This window comes from Oryza sativa, chromosome 1 (assembly GCF_034140825.1).
Source record: "Oryza sativa Japonica Group chromosome 1, ASM3414082v1".
Classification (NCBI taxonomy): domain Eukaryota; kingdom Viridiplantae; phylum Streptophyta; class Magnoliopsida; order Poales; family Poaceae; genus Oryza; species Oryza sativa.
In genome coordinates, this window is record NC_089035.1 from 23,898,662 (window position 1) to 23,924,390 (window position 25,729).

A 25,729-nucleotide genomic window follows, 5' to 3' on the forward strand; every position below is an offset into this window, starting at 1 on the left:
ATACCCAGCCATTCTACAGGAGTCCAGTGTGATATCGAGATGCAGTACTGGTTGGTAACCTGGTACATAATAGTTGTCTAATCATTTCTAACTTTCTATCAACTGGTGAGTGGTTGGACGGATAGATCTACCAGACTACCAGTGAGGTTGTAAGGACTTATGGTTATGGATTCCTTGTTTGTTGATCTCACAGGATCTTCCTTCAGGCATATTTGTCTTGGTTAAGCTACAATGTTAATAGTACTGCAGGACTGCCATTGGCTGTCTCATGAATGCAGATCAACAACTCATATAAATGCCTCTACCTTGTGACTTCTGTCAATTCTCTATATAAGCTAATATTTGAAGAGTGATCAAGCTGGTTAATTGGTGTCTAATCAGAGGGCTTCCGTATGGCTGCAAGAGGTCTGAAGAAGGCTTTCCGTTGGTTTCCGCATTCCAATGAAGATCATCATCACCTGGAGGAAGACGAGGGAAGCAGCGAGAGGCGCGGCCTGCTGAGGAGCCACTTGGAACAGGTTGTGCCGGTCACTGATCTTGAAGACGAACCGAACGCATCATCATCAGCTGTGAAAGAACCAAAGGTGCGTACTACCTTGTTTATGAAATCATCATTTCAGAAAAAAAAAATGCATATAGTTGTTTCTGAAATCGAAAGCATTTCTTGCCTTTAGATTTTATCCTCTCTAATTTCTCTGTCAGTAACTTAATGCTGTGTTTTTCTGCATGTGCTGCTGCGGTGCACTGCAGACAGTAGCACTGAAGGTGTCTATGCACTGCCATTGCTGCGCGAGGAAGGTTGAGAAGCAAATTTTGAAGATGGAAGGTACATGAATGAATGTGACTGGTAAACACTATGTTCATCGATCTTACTGAAAGCTGATACTCTGATATAGTGATCTCTCTACTCGATTGACATGATCAGGAGTGGTGTCCTTCAAGGTGGAGCTGGAGAACAAGAAGGTGACCGTGGTCGGCAATGTCAGCCCCATGGAAGTCCTGGAGAGCATCTGCAAGGTGATGAAGTCTGCACAGATTTTGGCGGCTGCCTAGTGGCTAGTACTTTTGTTTTGTCAACGTGTCATACATAGTACATGTTTATCGGACGAATTCCGATCACGATTGTAATCTTTAAGAGAAACGATTCTTCAATTAAAAAAGATGCAAATATTAGGAAATGACCTAATACAAAATAATTAGAAGAGGTAAGGTTTCGAACCCAGATCGTCTAGCCCATCATCTCGTGGAGTTAGTCGGAAGACCCTTGGCGTTTCTCACGACTCTTCAATTCAAAGGCAGAAAAATGTTCAGAATGAAAATCTTAAGATAAACGAGTATACGAGCTATTGTTTGGACATATAACTCAATACTACTAGGAAGTAAAGTCCTGTTAAAATGATTATTTTGCTGACTTAGATGAGAGAAGGAAAGGGAGAGGAAGGAATTGTCTTTTCACGAAGAGATGGTTGGGGCGCAAAATGCAAACAACAAACGACAACGTCCACCAATACACAATACACAACCATATCTGCTTACATGTTCTCTGTAACCAAAGACTTATAAGGCCACGTACAATGCGTGCCCCCGCTTCACGCTGTCTGCCCTCCGTCCGCGAGGCGTGTCCCTAGAGGGAGGTGCGACCCCCACGAGGGGAACGCACGCCTCTGACTCTTCAGCTCCCTTTTTCCGGAGCCACTCCCTCGAGGTTACACATTGCAGCGACCCGGTGCCCTGTCCCCTACCTCCTCCCCCTTTGTTTCCCCTTCTTGCCCCTCACCTCGATGCGGTGAGGCGGAGTCAACGACGAGTGCGATGGGGCAGAACCGGAGTAGGCAGCGCCGTCATGCCAGATCTAGGAGAGAGGTGGCGAAGAGGAGCTTCGACGGCGAGGTCGACGGATCCGCGGCGCGACGAATAGATCCGCGCGCCGCTTGCCGACGAACAGATCCGCGCGCTGCTCACCGTTGTCCGCTCGCCGACGCTGCGGCGACGGCCCTCATCACCTTCGTAGCCGTCGGCGACGGGAGAGAGAGAGAGAGAGAGAGAGAGAGAGTGAGGGGGAGTGAGAGTGAGGTGAGCGGTGAGAGAGAGAGAGAGAGAGAGAGAGGAGGGAGAGTGAGGCGAGCGACGGTGGCGGGGGAGATAGGGAGAGGGAGGACGACAATGGCACCGAGGTGGGAAGGACGGCAACGGCGCCGAGGCGGGAAGGACAGGCTACGAGGCGAAGAAAAGGAGGAGAAGAGGGGCGACGAAGAAGAATAGGCACGAAGAAAAAGAGAAGAGAGTGGTAGTATGGGAAAATACCTAGTGTGGACTTTTGTGTTGGGACACCCACTGTGGGCTAGAGTACCTTTATCCAGTTGCTTCAGATTTTGAAGATTCTACTTAGGTGTATCCTCCATTGGAAGATGAGTGCCCCTGAGAGTGTCCTTAGTTAGTGAGGGCACTCTAGGTGTGGCTTTGGTTGCAGATGCCCTAAAAGGGACAAGGATCCTCTGTAGCACTGCCCCTTAGCAGCAATGGATGACTGTATGCCAATATCATCTACTGTAGATACAACACTACAGGCAATCATAGAAAAACACGAGTTCTTTAGTGGGCCTGTTCGGCAAGCTGGCTGCGGCAGCTACGGCTGCGCCGTGTGCGTGCTACCCTGTTGGGCGCCGTGTGTGTGCAGCACTGTTGGTGCCGGCTGTGCTGCAGCCATAGAACAGACAGCCGGACATGCCTTGTAGTTTCTAGATGATATGGATAATTATGAAGATAGCACTAAGCTCAACCGTGGATTATACCGATAACCAATGATATACTGTCTCTATTTTGTAAGACAACACCATAAACTTTTTTGGGTGAATAGCCAAAGTGGTCCTCCAAGTTTCACCTGAGACTCAGTTTAGTCCTTGATGTTTCAATCTATTCATATTGGTCCTTCAAGTTTTCATTTTAGTTCAAACTTATCCTTGAACTAACAACTCTCTTGATAAATGACACTTATACCCCCATCATTCACATATATAAGAGAAAAAATGTATGCTTGATTTTTTTTATAGATAATGTATAGTAAATTATGTAAAACGAAAATAAATTATGTACTAGCAAGTGTATACGATAGAAATTGCTTAAGTTTCATGTGCACATGTTGAAATAATGGGAAGTATATCTACAATGTTATTTATTCATCTTGGTTTTCTCCTTTTTATATATAGTTGTATATAAATTAAGGGCAAAAGGGACATTTTCTAATAGAAATATTGACTAAAAATAGCCATATGGCATATTAAGTGGGCCCAAAGATGATGTCAAGCCAAAACAAATATTTAGAGGAGTTATGTGGACAAAATGAAACGTGAAGGACCAAATTGAGCCTTCGGTGAAACTTGAAGGACTAAATGAGCTATTCACCCAACTTTTTTTTATATAAATGTAAAGGATACAAGTCATGCTTAAAGTTTCTTAAGTGATAAAACAAGTAAAAAAATGATACTTATCTACATTTTTTGAATAAGGAGAATATTGAAACGTCGTGCCAAAAGACATAATATATTAAAAAATAGATGGAGTAATACATTAGCACAGACTCAATAACTTAACATAACATTTTCATTATGTTAAGTAGAGAGTAGTAAAATGTCCCGAGAGTTGTGCTCGCATGGTTTCGTTTGATCTCACTTAATTCTTTTTTCTTTAGCAGAGTATGTTTAGCTTATACAAATACTTCTGAAAATAAATCATAATTTTTAAAATAGTAGACAGTGAAAAATTGGAGCTTAATAAAAAAGTCAAACATAAATATATTTTGACTAAATGTAGTGTTTTGAATCTGCTTGTTTCAAATGGGATTCTTAAATGGATTCAGATCGCAAGCAAGTAAGCAACTGGAGAACATTTGTGACTTGTGAGTAGAAATATATGTTTGCCATAAACCGTAGGGATTCATGGTTACAACACAGTATATTCTGTACTATGGTTAATTATAGTGATTACATATAGGACTTGATCTCATTGGTCATGTAGTATTTTTTATTGAATGAAAATAAAGAGCCTAGATAATTTAATGTGCAATAAGTAATAATTTTGTTGTCATCTATTTGTCACTACGATCTACTCCCTCCATTTCATATTATAAGACTTTCTAACATTACCCCATATATATATATATATATATATGAATATGGACAATGCTAGAAAGTCTTATAATATGAAATGGTATATATATATATATATATGAATATGGACAATGCTAGAAAGTCTTATAATATGAAATGGAAGAAGTACCTAATGTGTGATATTCTATTTTCCATTTTATCCTTATGGGACTAGATGAAATGACATGCATTTAGAAACTTCTAATACTTTGTCCCACCTAACTAGGGGCATTTTTGATCATTTTATTTAGAAAAACTGATTGCATTTGTATATGTGTATGCTAAAAAAATGTCAAATAAAAATTGTAAAAAAAAAACCCACATAATTCCATTTTATCTTTGTGGGACTAGATGAAATTTAGTTGACATATGCATTTAGAAACTTCTAATACTTGTCCCACCTAACTAGTAGCATTTTGGTCATTTTATTTTTTAAAAAATAGATTGCATTGATATATGTGTATGCTAAAAAAATGTAAATAAAAATTGTAAAAAAAAAACCACATCGCTACTTTCGACTTGAACGGTGTCCCGAATTTTAATTTCGAAAAAAAAGGCTGAAAAACATCGAATGACCAAAATGCCCCCCACCCCCTCCACCCGTCTTTCCGATCTGCCCAGCCGGACCGCCGCCGTTCTTCTTCTCCTCGCCGCCCCCGCCTCCGCCGCCTCCCGCGCGCCGCCGCCTGCTAGTCCCGGAGACACGCGGAAGGCGGCCTCCTCCCCCCTCCGCCGCTCCCCTCGCGCGCACGCCCCTGCGGGCGGGTTTGGAGCGGCGGCGGAAGCGGGGCTTCCGTCCCCCGCCTCCAACTTGAATCGAGTTGAAGGTATTCATCTCTCTCTCCTACTATCCCTACTCGCTCCTCGTCCACGCCACTTCAGTAGGTTGGAGATCCACGGGGACTTGATTGATTTCTTTCCTCCATTTCAATCGTTAAGTTTCATCCCATTTCAATCGTTAAGTTTCATGCGGATTTCATGGATGCGTGGTGGACTCTTTGTAGCACTTTTGGTTCAGCTCAACCTCATGCTCCACGCTATCCGCCACTGAATAGTTTATTTTTTCCTCCGAAGAAAAAATAGGAAGTAAATAAAGTACTTTCTCCGTTTCACAACATAAGTCATTTGTAACATTTTCCACATTTATATTGATGTTAATGAATCTAGATGGATATATATGTTTAGATTCATTAACATCAACATGAATGTAGGAAATGCTAGAATGACTTACATCATGAAATGGAGGGAGTAGGCTTCAACTTTCAACCGAACTCACCTGCCCTAATTTGGTTTGAACTTGGCTGTACCTCTTTTGAATTGCCATTTTTTCTTTTCGATTGAATGACTAGGTGTTTTGTGTTAATCTTGTGCAGCGGTCGAATTGCGAGCAAACTTTCTATGTGGCGCGATAAGTGATTTTGTAATCTTGTGGATGATTGATGGAAGACGATCAGATTTTAGTTGAACCAGACCTGGCGGCGGAGCTAGAGCAGAGTCTTGTAGATCCCACGCATGAGTTAGAGCAGAATCTTGTAGAGCAAGGCCTTGTCATCGGGCAAGAGTTTGTCGATGTCCACGCGTGCCGGAGGGCCGTCAAGGACATGGCCATTGCTATGCATTTCGAGCTCCGTGTCGTGAAATCTGACCGGAGCCGGTTCATCGCCAAGTGCGCGAGGGAAGGCTGCCCGTGGCGTGTGCATGTGGCAAAGTGCCATGGTGTCCCGACTTTCACTGTACGCACATTGCACGGGGAGCACACGTGCGACGGTGTGCGTGACTTGCATCATCACCAGGCTACCGTTGGTTGGGTTGCTAGGTCCGTTGAGGCAACGCTAAGAGATAACCCACAGTATAAGCCAAAAGAGATATTGCAGGATATCCGAGAGCAGCATGGAGTAGCAGTTTCTTATATGCAGGCATGGCGTGGGAAGGAGAGAAGCATGGCTGCTGTTCATGGCACCCTTGAGGATGGATATCGCTTTCTTCCTGCCTACTGTGAGCAGATTGTACAGACAAATCCTGGCAGTGTTGCAATATACAAAGGGACTGGACCAGATAATAGCTTCCAGCGGCTGTTCGTGTCGTTCCATGCATCTATTCATGGTTTCTTAAATGCATGTAGACCCCTTTTGGAAATTGACAAGGCAGACCTCAAGGGAAAGTATCTTGGGACATTGCTATGTGCGTCAGCTGTTGATGCTGAAAACATGATGTTCCCGCTAGCATTTGGTATTGTTGACGCTGAAAGTGATGAAAACTGGATGTGGTTTTTTTCAGAACTGAGGAAGATGCTTGGAGTTAACACGGATAAGATGCCTGTCTTGACGATACTATCTGAAAGGCAATCACAAGTGGTTGAAGCTGTTGAAGTAAACTTCCCCACTGCTTTTCATGGATTTTGCTTGAGATATGTGAGTGAGAATTTCCGTGACGAGTTCAAAAATCCTAAACTTCTGAACATTTTCTGGAGTGCTGTTTATGCTCTAACAGCAGCAGAATTTGATTCAAAGGTAAATGATATGGTCCAAGTTCAAGATGTCATGCCATGGTTCCAACGTTTCCCACCAAATCTCTGGGCAGTTTCTTACTTTGAGGGTATCCGATATGGCCATTTTAATCTTGGGATAACTGAGATATTATATAACTGGGCCATGGAGTGTCATGAGTTTCCTATAGTGCAAACTGTGGAGCATATCAAACACCAACTGACCTGCTGGTTTGTTGAACGGCAAAACTTGGCGCTATCATACAACTCAATTCTTGTTCCATCAGCCGAGAAACTTATTTCTGAAGCTATCGCTGATTCAGGATGCTATCAAGTCCTTCGAGCAAACAAGGTGGAGTTTGAAATAGTCTCATCTGAGCGAACAAACATTGTGGATACGCAAGCCAGGTGCTGCTCTTGTCGTCGGTGGCAAATATATGGCATTCCATGTGCACATGCTGTTGCTGCACTACTTTCCTGTGGTGAAGATCCTCGCTTGTATGCACATGAATGCTTCAGCATAATGAAGTATCGGGAAACTTACTCCCAGCCAATCTATTCAATTCCAGATAGAAGCCAATGGAACCTCCCGTTTTCTTTTGCACAAGGTGCAGGAAGCAAAGCATATGCGGTTCTTCGCCCGCCCAAGATCCGGAGGCCTCCTGGTCGTCCCAAAATGAAGATTCTTAAGATAGAAAGCTTGAAACGGCCAAAACGAATCGTTCAATGTGGCCGATGTCATCTTCTTGGACATTCTCAAAAGAAGTGTTCGTTACGAAACTGACATTAGATTATTGCTATCATATTGTTTATGTATGAATTAGTATTGAGTAGTTGTTTTATTGGCAACTAATTCAGATTAGATATTTACTGTTTTATGCACACACAGAGGTTCTAGGAATCCTTTTAGTTTCACATCTTGTTTTTTCTGTTGGCCAAAAGCTGAAATATCAAATATGTGCCAGGAAATAGTAGTTAAGCTTCTGACTGTTACCTGGGATTAGTTGATCACAAAATGGGCTAGGGAGAACTGATTGCAAACTATGAAAATAGACAGTAGAAAACTTTCAGCTACATGGTTGTTTGCCATAAACATGGTAGCTTCTGGGAATCATTGTTTGAATGGGTTTTCTATCGTTCAGAACTCTTAAGCTTGAGGTGGTGTTTGGATCCAGGGAATTTAGACACTAATTTAGAGTATTAAATATAGACTACTTACAAAACTAATTACATAAATGAAAGCTAATTTGCGAGATAATTTTTTAAGCCTAATTAATCCATAATTAGAGAATACTTACTGTAGCATCATATAGACTAATCATGTATTAATTAGGCTCAATAGATTCGTCTCGCGAATTAGTCTAAGATTATGGATGGGTTTTATTAATAGTCTACGTTTAATATTTATAATTAATGTCCAAACATTCGATGTAATAGGAACTTAAAAGTTTTATTCGAGCCACCCATTTCTTTTTGGGCATAGCTGGTGCCTCTGCTGTCTTGTCTGCAGTCTGCACTCTCTGAATTCAGAAGTTTTTGTCTTCAGAAAAAGCCTTTTGGATTCTTTGGGCTGTTGCAATTTCACTTGTTTTCGATCGGGTCATATTCTCGTGTACATCTACTAGCACAACATTTTCCTACTTGAACAACTCTGACATGAAAGTATGAAACACATCGATGCACAAGTTAAAAAAAAAAACTCTGGCTGGTCCTTACCTTTTGGGCCTAATTAGGTCGGGCCGAGCCGGGCCTACTTTGCTCAGTGCCAAAACTGCCAACTGCCACCGTTGCAAACGATTATTTAAAGGAAAAAAATCTTTGACTTTTCGCCGCACACGCTATAAGGCCAGTCACAATGGGGGTTTCACTGGTGTGTCATGCACATTTAATAGGGGTAAGACTGAATAAAAAATGATTATTTGCATGAAATGGGGATGAGAGAGAAGGAAAGAGTTTCATCCTGGTGAAACTCGTCAGCGTCGTTTCCAAGTCCTCGGTAACAGAGTGAAACCCCCGTTGAGGCCGATTCGTTTCATTCACCGGATCTCTTGCGTCCGCCTCCGCCGTGCGACCTCCGCATTCTCCCGCGCCGCGCCGGATTTTGGGTACAAATGATCCCAGCAACTTGTATCAATTAAATGCTTTGCTTAGTCTTGGAAACGTCAAAGTGAAACCCCTCCACTGTGGGGATTGTTTCATAAAAGATTTCATTTGAGAGAAGATGGTATAATATTTTGGGTAGCCGTGCAATGACACTAGCCATTGTGACTGGCCTAACTCTCTCCTAACTGTCATGGTGCTCTACACTCTTCCACCTCTCCACGTCACCCCCTCCTTCTCCGCGTGCGCCCATCCATCCCAACTCCCCAACCAAGCAGCGGCGAGCCAGCGATGGCGACACCCACTGCCCAAACCGCGGCGCTCCTCGCCGCCGCCGCCGCGCTCTTCCTCCTCGCGTCGGCGGCCCTCCCGGTCGTCCGCTCCGACGCCGGCGGCGACGGCGACGTCACCGCGTACGACGAGCTCCGGCACCGCGGGTTCCCGCTGGGCTTGCTGCCGGCGAACGTGCGCGGGTACACGCTGGACTCCGGGTCGGGGGACTTCGCCGTGGACCTCGCCTCCAGCTGCCGGATCGTGCTCCCCGCGGGGAGCTACCTCGCCTCCTTCAGCGACCGCCTCACGGGCCGGCTCGACGACCGCCGCATCTCCGGCCTCAGCGGCATCCGCGTCAGGGCCTTCTTCCGGTGGTGGTCCATCACCGGGATCCGCGCCGACGGCGACGAGCTCGTCTTCGAGGTCGGCTCCGTCTCCGCCAAGTTCCCCGCCCGCCACTTCAACGCCAGCCTCGAGTGCCCCGCCAAAGCCGACTCTTAGTACAAAGGTAAAGGTACTAGCAATCTACCACTTTGCTTCCTTTTTTATTTCAATTTTTTTTGTCGCTGTCTCATGGCTTGGCTTGGTAGGCGATGTAATCTTAGGACACGATCACTATGTTATTGTTTTGTTTAGTATAATAGCTTTGAATTGTTTCATGTTCTTTGTTGTTCGGGAGAATTTGTTTAAAAGACAAATGGGATTGATGATAATCTCTCCACTTAATTGAAGAATATGAAGTGCTGATTCCAATTACTTGAAGAGTGAAGTTTTAATATTGTCTTGCCTGGAAATGAATAGTTCCAAGACCTCTGTTGTTTTTATGCTGTAATGGTCCCTACCGTTTGGACTTAGGAGAACTTAAAGTTATAACGGAATACAAACAGAATATTACTACTCCAGTACGAGGTTACTCGTTTGAAATACAATATAGGCTCTCTTTATTACAATTTCAGCTGCCAAACTTGATTGTAAATTAGTTCCAGTTTCTGCAAATCATCTTTATGGAGCTTGTAGTTTATAGTCCAACTGAATCTTTCAACACTGATAATTGAAACCATTGTGACGCAGTGTTGTACATCAACTGTCAGCTGCATAATTATGATATAGAATCTGTCTGATATGCAGACTCTGTGTATTCATAATTTCACATCACTGAGGGATTTCCAAGTGATTGTTATCCTCAAAATGTCCCTCGATGATTGTGGATAGATTTTGTGCAGTACTAACTTTGATAAGTAGATGAATATACTTGATTGGCATGCCAAGTATGAAAATATTCAAGGTGGGGCCTTGGGGTACATTTACCCACAAATTGGATACTGAATTTGACCTCCAGTTTTCAATGTACCTTATGAGAAAAGGCGGTATAAATATAGTTCCAGAGGCACACTTATATTATACTGGTGTAGCTGCCTTTAGACCCTCCAGAACTGGTGTTGGATAGGTGTGGTATTCCATAGCTTGTTTGTTCGCCTTGTAGCTTTTTCTGTTGTTTAGAGTTGGACCTGTGTAGTTTGAGTTCTGCTACTGGAGGTTGAAAACCTATGTCTGGCCGGGTTGTGCCCTTTTTCCTTTCTGAACTGCCCTGTAAGCTGGTCTCACCCCAGCGAAACCTTAATAGCTTTCTATAAAAAGCTGGGCCTCTGGCCTATTCTCTAAAAATAACACTTATATTATCGGAAACAGAAAAACTTAGTGCTTTCAAGACCTTGAAATTGTACAAGCTATATCACCAAAAGGACCAAGAACAGGTTCAAAATGCTATGGAGATAAAGGCTTGTGTTTTGTCCTGAGTAGATTCGTTCCATCCTACTTGAAGTCAGTGGCGGACACACCCATTGGGCAGGGTGGGTCGGCCGGCCTAGCTACAGTCCGTGTCGCCCCACACCCCAAAACCTTATTTTAGTCCTATTTCTAACACATTAGTCATTAGTCTACTATTGAATAATAGGAAAAAAACACTTATGAAAATTCGTGTATAAGTAGTACCATTTTGACCATACATAAAATTCGATTTTCTTTCTATTTCTTTAGCGTATAATACAGTCTACAGTAAATAGTTAAATTGGTAAATATATAAAAAAATCCATTTTACTCACTTGAACTATTTTAGCGAAGCACTTAAACCCCTAAATAATTTTTCATCTCGTTTTATACCCCCCGAGCTATTGAAAGTGGTTCCCCTTATTGTCTAACAACATTTCTCTTTTTTTTTTATCTCTCTACATATAAGTTATATACGTTTGTTCGACTACCAATCTTCGTTGTTAACTTTCTCGATGTTCGTGCCGTGCGCTGTTGCGCCAATGCCGTGAACCAGCGACTATGGTTTGTATGTGTTGTACCATCACCTAATTAGGGCTAGCTCTGCCGCCCCATCTGTATTTTAAACTTGCGTCCGCCACTGCTTGAAGTCAGAAAACATTGTACAGTGAGCTGATTGACGTTCAAAACCCTTTCCTCTGGTCTTCTGTGGGCTTTCTACTCTGACAACAGCTTGGTCTGGTGGACATATCGTGGAGTAGTGACACTGACGAGCATGCTGATATTGCAACTGATGACAGCATGTAGTTTGCATATGAAGTAAGGTCAGTGTTCTTTAGTTTATGAATTGATTAGTGACTGACAGACACGATTGTTATTTGGGTAGTAGAGGATGATTGCTCTAGCAGGTGCATCTTGGAAATAAAAGTGGCAAGTGCAGTAGAGTAGTGTGGTGATGCCTTGAAGGGGCTTGCTTTGGATTTCAACTAGATAAAGAGTAAGTTTGTGTGCTACAGAGTAGCTGTTGTTGGTATGCCTGGGAGTCTCAGGAGTCAGATCAAGATGATGTAGATGAATCACTATTATTGGGGAAGTTCATGTTAGGTGATGGGCAAGGATCACTATGTGTGAGATTTAATTGCTGACGATCAACTTTGATTGCTATAGAACGAGCATGCCTGGTGGCCACAGGTCCTGTGGACATCAAACTCGTTCACTAGTTCCACTTATCATCCTTCTACTACTACCGCTTTATTTGACTTAGTATGAATTTTAGTGAAAAGAAACAACAGTCTACAACAATAGTATATAATTTCTAGGTTTGGGGTTAGACCAAATCAGATTTGGTTTGCAGGGTGCTGATTATGTATGTTCTTTTTGACTTGTTTGAATTGCTTGCTTTAACAGTGTATTTCAGTAGAGTTCATGTGATTTCCTTGTTATCATAAGGATATAGATCAATGCTATTGTATTGTTTTTTTCTTGGATAAAGTAGTGTCACAATTTTGTGTAGCTCCTATTGATGTCCGATTATCTGCTTTCGTGCGTAAGCAACGTATGCAACATGTCTTCTCTTTTTTCCAAGTTAACATTCAATTAACCTACTTTGCAATAGAGGTAACATGTTCTAACTTTGACAGGACGTTGTGTGGATGGTATTAAACTTACTTTTCAATAGGGGAAACCTGTTTTAACTTTGACAGGATATTGTGTGGATGTTATTTAAGAGAAAAACCCACAAGGTCACAACGAAAGATACATTTGGGTTTCACCCTTTTGAAGTCAAGGAAGCTCACGCTGTGTCTATACTATACATACACACTGAAAGAAACATTGGCTATGGACCAGGGCTCAGTGATGTGAAGCAATTGTGGGAGCACACGAGTCAAACAGTGATAGCCATATGAATTGAAGGATACGTTCCAATGGATCAATTTCTTGGAAATCTGTCGAAACAAGCTGATTAATTACCAATTTAGCTGACAGCAACTTGAGGTGTGCTTCTGTTAAATGGATTAACGAAGAATCTCATCGTTTTTTTTCCCTTTTTCAGGTCCTGGTGTCTATTCCTTGATATGGCATCATGAAGCGGCTTAGGCTTCAGGCTTTCAGTGTTCTCTGTTTCTTCGCACCTGTCTGTAATTATTCGTGTATAAGGCTGAAATGCTGAATTGTTCAGCCAGTCGCCCCACGCAAACAAAGTGGAACAGAACAATGCGTACTGTAGCTCTTGTATCTATACCTTCTATATAGTTGGTATAATTGGTACCCACTAGTTGTGTTGGTAGTTGTTACCCATGTCCATGTATCGTCGTTTCAGTCCGAAAGACTCGGGGCGCCGAATATATATGTTGCCTCAGACACGACCAGGTACAGATCAAAACCGTTTTTGACTCTGTGAACCAGATGTTCGAGTTGGGCTGAGCCGCTGTGCAACGCATCAGTTTTTTTCCCCCTCTCAATCGCGCTGCGGTCGCCTGCTGTTTGAATGTGGATTGTCTGCATTGGACGAAATGCAGCGAGTGGTGGAAAAGAACATAGAGGGACTGATTAATCAACGGGGTCAGCTGTTCAGTGGATTTTTCAACCGCCGGAATCACTTTAGGTATTTGTTGTAGTTCGGTCTAAATAAGAGCGCCACCAAGAGCTATCTCAAATTTAATCCCCTAAATGTTTTGTTGAGACTCTGTAATTAGTATTGAAGGTATGGAAATATTTTTCTTTTTAAGAGTTACTCTAAATTTGAGTCTTCAAAAAAGTGGATAACCCTGTAAAACTACCAACAAAAATCATTTGCTTCTCCCTCCGCGTGATTGCTCTTGCTTGCCCATTCGGGTGATCGGTCACCTGCCTCTCCACACGATCACGTGCGACCTTGCAGATTGGGGACGAGCATAGTGCCATACTTGTGGAGAGCGAGATTTTCGAAGATGGGATTTCATTTTTTTTTGGTTTTTTTTTATTTTGTGGGCATTGTAGGATTTGGTTCTTTAAGAAAAAAAACATCAAAAATTTGGAATTACGACATTGATTTTGAGAGTCTCTTGGTGATGCTCTAATTGTTTTTCCAACAAAAAGCTCAGTTTTAATCTAGTGCTATACTTAAAGCATATTTGATCAACTATTATGTCATATTTCTTCGACACAAAACTTTACCTTCTACAGTAATAATGATATTCTTGAGTAATTTTATAGCCATTGTAAGCATCATACCTCCGACACTGCTCACACCTCTCTCTTCACTCTCCTCTCCCAATTTAGCTGCCACCACTATGGACTCTTCATATCACGTCAACTACTACTTCCCTACCGCTTCTCACCACCCTCTTTCTTTATACGTATATTGGTTGGATTCATGCTACCACCATCCTTTTCTTCCTCAAATCCAGTGTCGATATCTCGTGTTGCCTCTTCTTCCTTATCTCTGGCGGCTTGAACTGTTGGATCCCCCTCCCCTAGGCCCTCCTTCATCCTCACGACTCTGACGCCTCGCCGCCTACCCATCTCTGCAAAACCTTGGGTCATCTTTCTAAAAACGCTTCCATATTGTCTCTTTACCCCTTCCCTGCCGACGACCCCCTATACTAATCTATAGATTATCTACCGTAATTTAAGTTACATGTGGCATCAAGGCTCACTATCACTATCACCACCATGGGTCAGTCCACCCTTTCTCTCTTCCTTCCTCTCCCAATTAATTTAGAGGTTGAAGACAATGTCCTGACCGTCAAATATTATCAAAGAAAAATATGACTGAAACTTCTTCTAATTTCAGTCACACGATGAATAGCGAGTGCGTTGGTCAATTAAGCAGATCGAAAATCTCGAAGGAGAAAGATATATCTTGTCCAATTGACGTCTAATTTCGTCGCGTGATCGCCGCCGAATAAATGTCCCTCGATTCTTTGCACGTGCACGTCTACACCATGTCCTTTTCCTTGGCTGGATCCTCACATCGAGCTAAAAATGTGCAAGTAATCCTCCTGCCCGGCCCGACGTTTAATTTATGACTCTTAAGCAACTGATCGATGCGACTGCCGACTGCACCTGCACCTGCACACAAAGATGATACGGAGTATCAAATGTGTGCTCAAAATCTCCAATCCCGTTATAAATCTTTTGTGGCTGCAGTTATCCCAAAATCTGACAACTTGCAATCCGCTTGCCGGCCCTGTTGAGGATTGCGTGCGCCGGCGCGCGTGCCGTACGCTGCTGATCGATCGATCGACTCGTCGTCTGAAAGCAGCAGAGCGCACGCTGCACGCACGTACGCGGCAGCCACATCACTTGTGCGTACGCATCGCGAGGAGCGTTGTTGCGCAAGCCGGTGCGTCACCGTGGCGCGCGGTAGACGCAGCATGCAGCAGGTGGTGGGGCAGGTGGGCGCGCGCGGGGCCGGCAGGCAAGATGCAGCAGCAAGCAAGGCGCCAACGGCGCGCATCGCCGTACGTGCAAACACAGCAACGGTACGTACGCGAGGCTGCGACTGCGAGGGAGGAGGGGGCGAGGGGCGGCGCGGAGGGAGTGGAGAGAAGACTGAGAAGAGAGAATGCAGCAGCAACGGCGGCGTCGCGTAGCTATAAGCTTGACGCGACAGGCGGCGCGGCGGTCGGCCTGATATGGCTGGGTGGGCTATCAGCTGCTTGTGGTGTAGTTGTGCGTCGTGGTCGCCTATAAAGGGTGTGTTCCTTCGTCTCAAAATAAGTTTAATATTGACCTATCTTATACCTATATATTAGTACAAATTTAAATGAAGAGGATAAAATATCTTTACTTTAAATCACAGTACAATTATTTCTTATTTTATTTACTCCCAATATATAATTATTCTCTATTTTTATAAACTCTAATATAATAGTTTCTAAAAATAAACTTGCTTTGAGATAAATGGAAAGGAACCAAAAATAAATTTATTGGGACAAAGGGGATAGTATATATGTTTGGTAGCCACGTTGTGCTACGATTTCGTGTCAGATCAATGATTTGATCAGCTTATTAGCTCAATAATGTTTGGTAGTATGCCATACACCTGTGGTCTACATGTTATAGAGATAAACTTTTCTTTTGTTCGACACTTCGACCTATAATGACATGCTAAAACGAAGTAGTTACAAACACAAACAGAAGTTCGATCTAGCTAGCTAGCTACTCCGAATTATTTTTAGCATCCTCACGATTCAATTCAATATATGTCTCGTCCATTCTAAGATGTAGCTACATTTCTAGGTCAAGAACCGAGAGAGTAGTTACCTAACATATGACTATGGTATGACGCACGTTGATGCCGACTACTAATTTAATTGCCCGAAAAGTTAAGCTTTGGACGCTTATGCTGGACTGATCGAACATGAACAAGCTGTCCACGTGATGAAGATGTGACTGGCCTTGCCTAGCTTGCCCAGCTCCTCCTCTCTGACCAGTCTACTACTACTCCTATCAGTTGTACAACTTGTGAACGTCATCTCTTTGTTGTATCTTAGGTACACGGTGCCATCCATGGATGACCTTTTTGGCTCCAAATTAGACTATGCAGGCATGCATCGCTACCAATAAGATATCGTTAGAAAATCTTTGTGCATATCTTGCCCCTTGAGATCATGAGGTGCACACATCATTATATTATGTGGCTGCGTTCTTATCGGAATCTGACCTGCCATGGAAGAAAAGAGGGGTCACAGATTTTGATTTAATCAACTAATCGCGCGTTGGACAAAGACAATTTTGGCAAAAACATCAGCTGATAGAATAGATGAAATAAAAAAATGTATGTAGCACTAAAAAAAACTCCTATATATGTACATGTTTATATTAATCTAGATTCATTAATATCAATATGAATGTGAGAAATACTAGAATAACTTACATTGTGAAACGGAGGGAGTACTTTTTACAGTAAGATATATAATTATAACGTGATACATCGATACTTCAGCTCACGGGAAGGTACCAAAACGTATAAAACATTAATACAAGATCAAGGGATTCAGTACCTTCTTATAAGAACATTTAAGAAATACGAGTGACAGAGCGATCGCGGAGGTGCACACATATGCGCCACGCTTCAACAACACGTACAATCACATCAGATAATGCAAAAATGAAACATATCCGGCCTATCCCTAGGTTTGACTAGCAAAGTAAGATAATATATATAGCTTGATATCTACAATTATGCAGAGTTTTTTTGTCTAATTAAGACAATGTTAGAGTAAGCACCAGTGGAGATCAATGATAGCGCTGCATGTGCCAAGTTTGTTGTTTTCTAATTATTAGTGCATGCATATCGACATTGCAAATTTGGAATCCACGCAGTTCACACCTTCCCTGCCAAACGACAAACTACCACTTTTCCATGATCCTCCTAGCTAGTAGCCAGCTAGCAGAGCGCGACACATATATCCACAAAGCTCTATTGTTCTTTACGACCATAGTGGGGTTCATTCAAATACATGCAAATCATCATTTATATGTGCATGTCAATATATAAATGTTAGTTTCATGAAAATGCAATATATCGCATTGAAATGGCATCGTTGTCTCTCTCTCTCTCTATACGTTCTTTCTACTTCGTTGTTCTAGTTGCACATTGTATCGGAGATAATCCATACAAAGATTAGCATGTATGATGTGTTTTGACCCACAACTTTTTAAAAAACACCCCTATAGATCTTGATTTTTATGTATAAGTTCAGAAAAATTAGAGAAATTGCCCCACTGAAATATAAACTAGTAGTAATTAATCCCACTGGGTTAAATTCTTGGCTCCGCCACTATTTTGGAAGTTCTTCTTGGAGCAAATATCTACACATATTTTTTTCCTACATCAAATCTAATTAAATATTGAAAAAGATACTGATGTTAAAAGCTGAATTATAAAGTTTGACTTAAAACATGCTCAAAATGACACGTGTTTATACCCGCTGTATATATCTGTTGATACTATTTGTTGAAGAGGACGTGTGCCGTGTCGACGGGAAAGGTGGTTTGTTCTTGCTTGTTTGGTTGAGTCATGTACCGTGGTCTAGAATGATCCTCCTCATTAATTATTTGTGGAAATTATTCCTAATATATTAATAATTAGGTCTAACTTAAGTCAAAAAAATAATTAGGTCTAATTTATATTTTTTTTCCATAAGAAAAAAAGTAGACCACTCCACACCACACATTTTGGCTATTTCCTTGTAGATACCTTTTTGTGTTAAATGCAACTAGACATGATGACATCCGTTGAATGCAAACTTGTACTTCCTCCGGTCTCATTTTAATTGACGTTTTGGACAATGGCACGGTCTACAAAATATATCTTTGACCTTATTTTTCTATTAGAATATATATATATATATATTAAATAAATGCATGTTTACTTTTATTATAGTGCTTTGAAATACAAATCTATATATGTTGTTCTAGTTTCTTGAAACTAAATACTTTTAAAGTTGGTCAAAGTTATAAAAGTTTATCCTCATCCTTGTTCAAAACGTCAATTATTATATAACCGGAGGGAGTAGTTATACTAACAAGTTATAAAGACAATCATTTGACTGGAAGATTGAACTATTCTTGGACACCCATACATGAGTCCACTTCGAGTTGTCCTCTGTTGAAGGCAACGTTGGTGATCCACATGCTCTCCTGCTGCCAGCCACAGATTGTAAGTACTAAGTTCCTCATCACACAGTTATAATCAAATTCACATTGATAGGTATAATGATGTACACTCTTCGTCCCAAAATATAGCTATCTTTATAGTTTAAATTTAAACTGTATGAACTAGCTAAAAATGTAGCTATATTTTGAGACAATGGAGAGAGAGTATCACATAAAACGTGTATGGGAGAGATATTTTTTTATAGTGAAAATTAATTCAGCCTCTAATTAAAACAAAAGATCTATATGTATCTGGTCAGCTTATAATTCCTTTGCATAGAATTGCTAAACTAGAAAACGTTGGATAATCTCTAGTACATGTATATACATTTGGCTCTCACAGAATAGGTACTCTGCATATATATGTTTACAGACGTGGTTGGTCTAGCTTGATTAGCTGGCAGCAAATTCAGAGTTGTCTACAAATTAGCCTACCAAACAGTACTAATCACATGTTTAGAGAGACATCAGGATCATGGAGCTTTTCAACAAAAATGCATGGTAGTAGGTCTAGCCGCAATATATAGGTTATTTGTGAACTAAAATTTTGTGTTTTTATCACCTGTTACATCATATTGCTTTATGTTCAATTTCTCTCATACTAGTGACCATGTATTTATGCATGCAACAATCAAAATATCATTATTCTATTGTCTTATATAAATCCATAAATACCATGGATTTAAGCTATCATTTTATCTGAGGTCTATGTCGGCTTAAATTTTATCTGAGGACGAAGCACGCGAGAGTGAACTGAGACATACAACTATATGGACTTGCGGCTCTATAAATACTAGATGCATTGGTACTAGCAATATACTACCAGTACACCACCTCTCTCCCTGGTCTTGTTTGGCTAGCTAAGCTAGTGAGAGATGCCGCCACTGAATCCAAGAGTGGTTGGGTGTGGGGAGAGGACACTGGTCCTCTCCCATGGCTATGGAGGCAGCCAGGCCATCTGGGACAGGGTGCTGCCTCATCTCGCCGAGACGAACAAGGTACACACATCGATCAGTCCATGCATCGATCCACAGACATGGTCGCATCGCATGACAGTGGAACACCGTGCGTGTGTGTGTGTGCAGGTCGTCCTGTTCGACTGGGACTTCTCCGGCGGCGGCGGCGACGGCGAGAAGGCGGCGGCGGAGGAGGAGGAGGAGTACACGTTCGAGGGGTTCGCGGACGAGCTGGTGGCGCTGATGGAGGAGATGGGGGTGAGCGGGGCGGTGTACGTGGGGCATTCCATGGCCGGCATGATCGGCTGCATTGCCTCCATCAACCGCCCCGGCCTCTTCACCCACCTCGTGCTCGTCGGCGCCTCCCCGAGGTGAGAACTTGGCAAACTAATACTAGGCCAATAGATAGCATGCGTATGTTTAAATTAAATTGTTTGATCGATTCATTGCAAACTTGCTAAGGTAATTAATTAATTAATTAATTCGATCATGGCAAAAGGAACCACTCCTGTGTTCGCTATCTCTTAACGCACGGAAAACAGAACGATTCATTAGCGTATGATTAATTAAGTATTAGCTATTTTATTTAAAAAATAAATTAATTTGATTTTTTTAAACAACTTTTGTATAGAAACTTTTTGCAAAAAAAAAACACCGTTTAGCAGTTTGAAAAGCGTGTATGCGGAAAACGAGAAAGAGTGGTTGAGAAAGGGGGCATCCGAACACAGTTTCAAAAACTAGTTAAGCTGAAGATCTCGAGTTTCAGTTAAGCCAGGTTTACTATTTGGAATGCATGAAACCTACCAGGGGTGATCGAAGTTCCGAAAATTTGGAATTGAAAATTTTAAAATTTGAACAAATTCATGCTATTTTTTTATAAAAAAATATTAAAACATTCAACCGGTAGAATATTCTAGCTAACAGTACCCACCAGTAGACCCTGAAATTTCAAATATTTAGTTTCGTAACTGTAATAAATTAACCATGGAATTAAGCTATCATTTTATCTTATCTGAAGTCTATGCCGGCTTAAAATGCTTATATAATTATTAGGCTAGTGGTTGACCATCACCAGCTGCGTGCTTAGATTAGATCAAAATGATGAAATTAACGACTTCTAATCTAGATGTTTTTCTTAATTTCAATCTTAATTCCGCGCAAGGAACCATCCGGATTACAATTTTCAACTTTGGTAATTTTGTTTGCAGGTACATCAACTCGGATGACTACGAGGGCGGCTTCGACGAGCCGGAGATCGACGCGATGCTGGCCACCATCTCGTCGGACTTCCTCTCCTGGGCCAAGGGCTTCGTCCCGCTCATCGTCGGCGCCGCCGCCGACAACCCCTCCGCCGCGGAGACGCTGGCGCGGACCTTCTTCGCCATGGACCCGCGCGTGGCGGACGCGCTGGCGCGCATGATCTTCCTCGGCGACAACCGCGGCGTGCTGGGCCGCGTCGCCGCGCCGTGCACCCTCGTGCACGCCTCCGGCGACCCCGCCGCGCCGCCGTGCGTCGGGCGCTACATGGAGGGGCGCATCGGGCGCGCCGCCTTGGTGACCGTCGACTCGGCCGGCCACTTCCCGCAGCTCGTGGCGCCCGACGAGATGCTCCGGATACTCGACGCTGTGCTCGCCGAGGAGGAGGAGGCGGCCGCCAAGGGCGGCGGCGTCGCCATCGTCATGGAGGAGAGGGGCAGCCTCGCCGCCGTCGGCGAGGTGGAGGTGAAGGGCGACATCGATGTGGCCACGTAGATAGCTAGCCACTTGCCACTTCCATTGTTCCATGCTTACCGGCCGGTAACCGGTGCCAGCCGGTCAACGACGGCTATAAGATTACTTGATGTTCGTGTTTGGGTCGTCATGTACGTGGTTCATATTAAATTCGATAAATTAATCGTTTATGGATTTGGAAAATGTACCTCATACGTCTCAAAATATAAGGGATTTTGAAGGGACGTGATATATTTTAATACTACTCCTTCCATCCCCTAATATAAGAGATTCTGACATTTTACTTACACTATTTAACCACTCGTCTATTTAAAAAATTTATGCAAATATAAAAAACAAAAAGTTATGCTTAAAGTACTTTGGATAATAAAGTAAGTCACAAATAAATAAATAATAATTCCAATTTTTTTGAATAAGACGAATGGTCAAACAGTACAAGTAAAATGTCAAAATCCCTTATATTAGGGAACGGAGGGAGTATGAAGTTGAATTCGTAGTACATGTGTCACTAGGGGTGAAAATGGTAACGGTAATTCCCGGCCGACCAGCGTTCGTTTTTGACTTTCTACCGGCCGAGCCATATGGAAATGGTAATTGACCGAAACAAAAATGAAAATGGTAAAAAAATATGGAAATAAAAACAGAAATGGTTTTGTTGTTATACCTATCGTTTCCGTATTTACCATATTCTTGTGAAAATTACCGTTTCTTATAATATGGTAATTACCGTATTCTAAATATGTTGATATTTATAGGGCATGTCCCACAACTTACACATTGACTGACTCTTCAATCAAATCTCTAACATGGCTAAAACGAAGTTAATTTATAATTTATATAGTATAAGCTTGAATTTATGTATACATATAACATACTTATGTAAAGTTTAATATATGTTTTTATAGTTTAATGTTTCCGTATTTGTTATCGGTTTCCGATCTGTACCGACATGTTTCCGTCCGTATTGTTCCGTTTCCGGTTTTTCGATATTTCCGATATCGTTTTCTTTTCCGACTTCACCGTTTTCGATTTCGTTTCCGAGAAAAATATGATTACGGAAATGGTTGAGGCTTCCGACAGTTTTCATCCCTATGTGTCACATCCTTTCAAAATCCTTTATATTACGGGACGGAGAGAATAAAAGTTAATGTTGTCCTTCATTAATTTTGGGAAAATTTAGCGACGGGGATATTTCGTTTGTACTATATAGTTTATTGCAAATCATAACATCCCATAAATCCAGATATGTTTGTATCACACATACTGTCAGGTTGCTATATGTGATAGACAAGTTTGCAAGCCGACATTTTCGAAGTCTTGGACAACGCAACCTCTCTGATTGGAATAAGCAAATTGATTCGCTACATATAAGCAAGGATGAAGGATGGGAGCCGACTATGGCTTGATGTCCGCAACATCGGACAGTGTTACCCTATATTATTGTAAAATATTTCACATTTTACACCACTTAATGAAAATGTTATACATTTCATCGATCGGAGGAAAATGTTTCATAGCTTTAACAAAAGTGTTTCAACCAAATGCAATATTCGAAACATACCAATTGCAATGCGAAGAATAAATACATGCAACATTCAATCGAAACAAAATGAAACACCTTAATACAATAAAGTATAACATCACTACACTCTAACAAAATGAACCCACCTCTATCTATTTCTACTCCGACCACTGGAACTAGTGAATGATGCGGCGGGGAAAATGTATTGGCTAGGGAAGGACACGGACGAGCTACGGCGTGAGACGGGCAACCTTGGCCAGGGCCAGTCGCGTCCGCGTTTGATCTCCGTCAGATGCCAAGTCGAGCGTCTCCTCCCTATTTCATGTTGTCTTGCTCAGCTACTGCAGTATGACTGCAGTGTGGCCATCGGCAAGGCGGTGAGGTCCAACGCCTCCTACAAATCCCTATCCTGTGATGTCCTACGTACCCCATCACCACTACCACCGGCGACGATGGCTTCGTCATCTCTCCCGACTTCTGACAACGTGGTAGTGCTGAAGCTCCGAGGATAGAGATAGAGCAAAAGAGAAGAAGAGATAAAAAAAAGGAATGTGTGGTGGAGGAGTTGGTAGTTGGTGGTTTCGGATAAGGATTGAGTTGGTAGTTGGCGGTTTCGGATAAGGATCCGATATTTTGAATTCTTAGGACGTTTGTTCGAAAGCATTTCTACGAAGGATGTTCTAATTTAGATAACGATGTACAAATACGGGTCAAACAATTCTAAGGTGTCTCGAAAAAAAGTCAAATATGAAGGGAGCCCTGATTGGTTATCTGGCTTGAATTCCAAGTAGGTTGTTTTAAATTTGAATTTGCCGGAAGAAAACAAGTAGTAAGATTTTGATCCATTAAAGGATTTTCACTGAAATTTCGGCCCATATATAGATGGCCTTGGATTAAGGCCCACACTATTTGGGCCTCGATTTGTTGGACCAATGCCGGGCTTTCCGGCCCATACCACTCATCGTCACGCCATTTCACCGCTTCCCTTTCCTGACCCCACCAACTCGCCATCCTCCCTCCGCCGCCGCCGACCACCGCCGCAGCCGCCGCCATGGACGAAACCCTCGCCGCCGTCCTCTCCTACCTCCCGCCTCCCACCTTCTCCACCGCGAACTCTCACCCTTCTTCTCCCTCCGCCGCCGACGCGGCCGCCGTCTTCTCGCTGGACGAAGAGGACCGCATCAGCCGGCTCCCCGACGCGCTCCTCCGCAGGGTCGTCTCGCGCCTCCCCACCAAGGACGCCGCCCGCACCGCCGCGATCTCCTCCCGCTGGCGCCGCGTCTGGGCCTCCATCCCTCTCCACCTCGACGACGGCGGCCTCGCTCCGGGCGACGTCACCGCGGCGCTCGCCGCCCACCCGGGCCCAGTCGCCTCGGCGCGCCTCGCCTCCGCGCACCTGGCAACCGTGGATCCCGACGTCGTCGCGTCCTGGTTCGCCTCCCTCGCCGCCAAGGAGGTCGGTGAACTCGCCGTCGTGAACGGATCATGGCCCATCGAGTGGCGTCCCCCACCCGATCTCCTCGGCTGCGCCTCCCTCCGCCGCCTCTGGCTCGGCCTCTGCCAGTTCCCGGACACAGCCGGCCTCCCTCCAGCCTTCGCCAACCTGCAGGAGATCGTTGTTGTCCACTCCTCCATGCAGGACCGCGAGCTTCACGCCGTGCTCCCCCGCTGCCCCGAGCTCGAGAGCCTCGCGCTCGTGCTTACACAGGACTACCCAAGATACGTCCATATCTGGTCGGGGAGCCTCCGGTGCGTGGTGCTATGGATGTCCATGGTCAGAGAGGTGCACCTCGATGATGCCCCCAACATGGAGCGGCTGCTTCTGGAGCCGATCGCCGGAGCATCCACGCACGTCAAGATCATCAATGCGCCAAGGCTAAAGGTTCTTGGGTACTTCGATGTCGGTCTGCACCAGCTCAAGATCGGTTCTACTGTCATCAAGGTTGCTGGCTGTTTCTTGTGGCAGCTCCTTGCTGTTTTTCACAATTATGTGAAATTGCATTTGTGTAACTGCTTTTTTTTGTGTCGTAGGATGGGATAAAGGTGAAGCCAAGTGCAATGGTTCGGACCCTCAGGACATTGGCGTTGAAGGTGCAGTTTGGTGTCGAGGAGCAAGTGAAACTGGTGCCCCTGTTGCTTAGATGCTTCCCATGCTTAGAAACATTGTATATCATGGTACTAATCTTAAGCCACTGCATTATTCACTTTGTAATATGTGTGTGCTCCTGTTGACTGAATCATCTTGTTTGCCTGAAATACAGTCAGTTCCTTCTGAGACACCAGTTAATGTTGGAGTGGAGTTCTGGGATCTAGTAGGCTACACGGAATGTGTCCATTCACATCTGAGGAAGTTTGTGTTTCAAGCTGCTCGAGGCAAAGACAGTGAGCTGGCATTTGTAAAGTTTGTAATGGGAAGAGCCCAAATGTTGGAGCAGATGCTTATTTTTGTGGATGATGGTTCCTCTAGAGTTGTCGTGCTGAGTCATTTGTCTTCAGAAGGGTGTGTGTCTGCAGATGCTACAGTGGTTGTGGAGAGTCATGACAAGTCTTATCCTTGGAATTTCCATAGAGCCAGCAACATGTTGCAGAGTGACCCATTTGCTTGCTCGTCTTGCTGCCGAAGCTGTTGTGGCTGCGGCAGTTGTAATCAATAAACACTTCATTTCTGCTGAAGTCAATCTTGGTTACATTTATAATCTAAGCTCCACCTATGGCATTCCATGCTGATCTGTGGATAAACCTGCCTCCTTGCATTGAATGGTTGAGCCTTTTGATTTCAAAAACTGTTCTTTCCATGGTACTGACGTGTGATATGATCAAACTTTATTTGTTGTGACCATCAAGATATGAGAGGGAGATATATTAACAGTAACTTTTATATCGTGCAGAATGTAGATCTTACTTGCACCTTTTATACTTCTGTAGTATGCAGTAGCTTTTGTTGGTTCCTAGTATACCTTGGGAAAATTGGCTCTATCTTGTTGCTGCAATTTTTTGTTACTGCTGCAAGCAGCAAGAAAATGATGTACCTACATCCATGATCTTGCATTTAAGAATTAGATGGCTAGACCACTTTTGACTGTCATCAGAATATACAATATTG

General features: G+C 43.1%; 5 protein-coding genes across 6 annotated transcripts; all 5 read left to right on the forward strand.

The window, feature by feature from the left end:
- The first annotated feature begins 202 nt into the window (after positions 1-202).
- Positions 203-1,222, forward strand: LOC107276285 (protein SODIUM POTASSIUM ROOT DEFECTIVE 3). Its single transcript, XM_015794612.3, has 3 exons — positions 203-584; positions 751-826; positions 926-1,222. Exons 1-3 carry the CDS (start codon positions 393-395, stop codon positions 1,051-1,053), a joined length of 396 nt encoding a protein of 131 aa, XP_015650098.1. The 5' UTR covers positions 203-392; the 3' UTR covers positions 1,054-1,222.
- A 3,512-nt stretch (positions 1,223-4,734) lies between these two features.
- On the forward strand, positions 4,735-7,609 carry LOC4326390 (uncharacterized). The gene is made up of 2 exons (XM_015794625.3): positions 4,735-4,972; positions 5,519-7,609. Exon 2 carries the CDS (start codon positions 5,585-5,587, stop codon positions 7,412-7,414), a length of 1,830 nt encoding a protein of 609 aa, XP_015650111.1. The 5' UTR covers positions 4,735-4,972; positions 5,519-5,584; the 3' UTR covers positions 7,415-7,609.
- Positions 7,610-8,971: 1,362 nt separating this feature from the next.
- On the forward strand, positions 8,972-13,042 carry LOC4325948 (uncharacterized). Of its 2 annotated transcripts, none has more exons than XM_015794640.3 (2): positions 8,972-9,517; positions 12,824-13,042. In XM_015794640.3, the coding sequence occupies exon 1, from the start codon at positions 9,022-9,024 to the stop codon at positions 9,502-9,504; it is 483 nt and encodes a 160-aa protein (XP_015650126.1). In that variant the 5' UTR covers positions 8,972-9,021; the 3' UTR covers positions 9,505-9,517; positions 12,824-13,042. The 2 variants fall into 2 exon arrangements, with proteins under 2 accessions (XP_015650126.1, XP_015650121.1); XM_015794635.3 differs by having other exon boundaries at positions 8,972-9,511.
- A 6,167-nt stretch (positions 13,043-19,209) lies between these two features.
- LOC4325949 (probable esterase KAI2) lies at positions 19,210-21,396 on the forward strand. The gene is made up of 3 exons (XM_015794652.3): positions 19,210-19,415; positions 19,503-19,744; positions 20,582-21,396. The coding sequence occupies exons 1-3, from the start codon at positions 19,293-19,295 to the stop codon at positions 21,123-21,125; spliced, it is 909 nt and encodes a 302-aa protein (XP_015650138.1). The 5' UTR covers positions 19,210-19,292; the 3' UTR covers positions 21,126-21,396.
- A 2,159-nt stretch (positions 21,397-23,555) lies between these two features.
- Positions 23,556-25,351, forward strand: LOC4325950 (F-box/FBD/LRR-repeat protein At1g13570). Its single transcript, XM_015777916.3, has 3 exons — positions 23,556-24,568; positions 24,658-24,801; positions 24,888-25,351. Exons 1-3 carry the CDS (start codon positions 23,678-23,680, stop codon positions 25,278-25,280), a joined length of 1,428 nt encoding a protein of 475 aa, XP_015633402.1. The 5' UTR covers positions 23,556-23,677; the 3' UTR covers positions 25,281-25,351.
- The last annotated feature ends 378 nt before the right edge of the window (positions 25,352-25,729 follow it).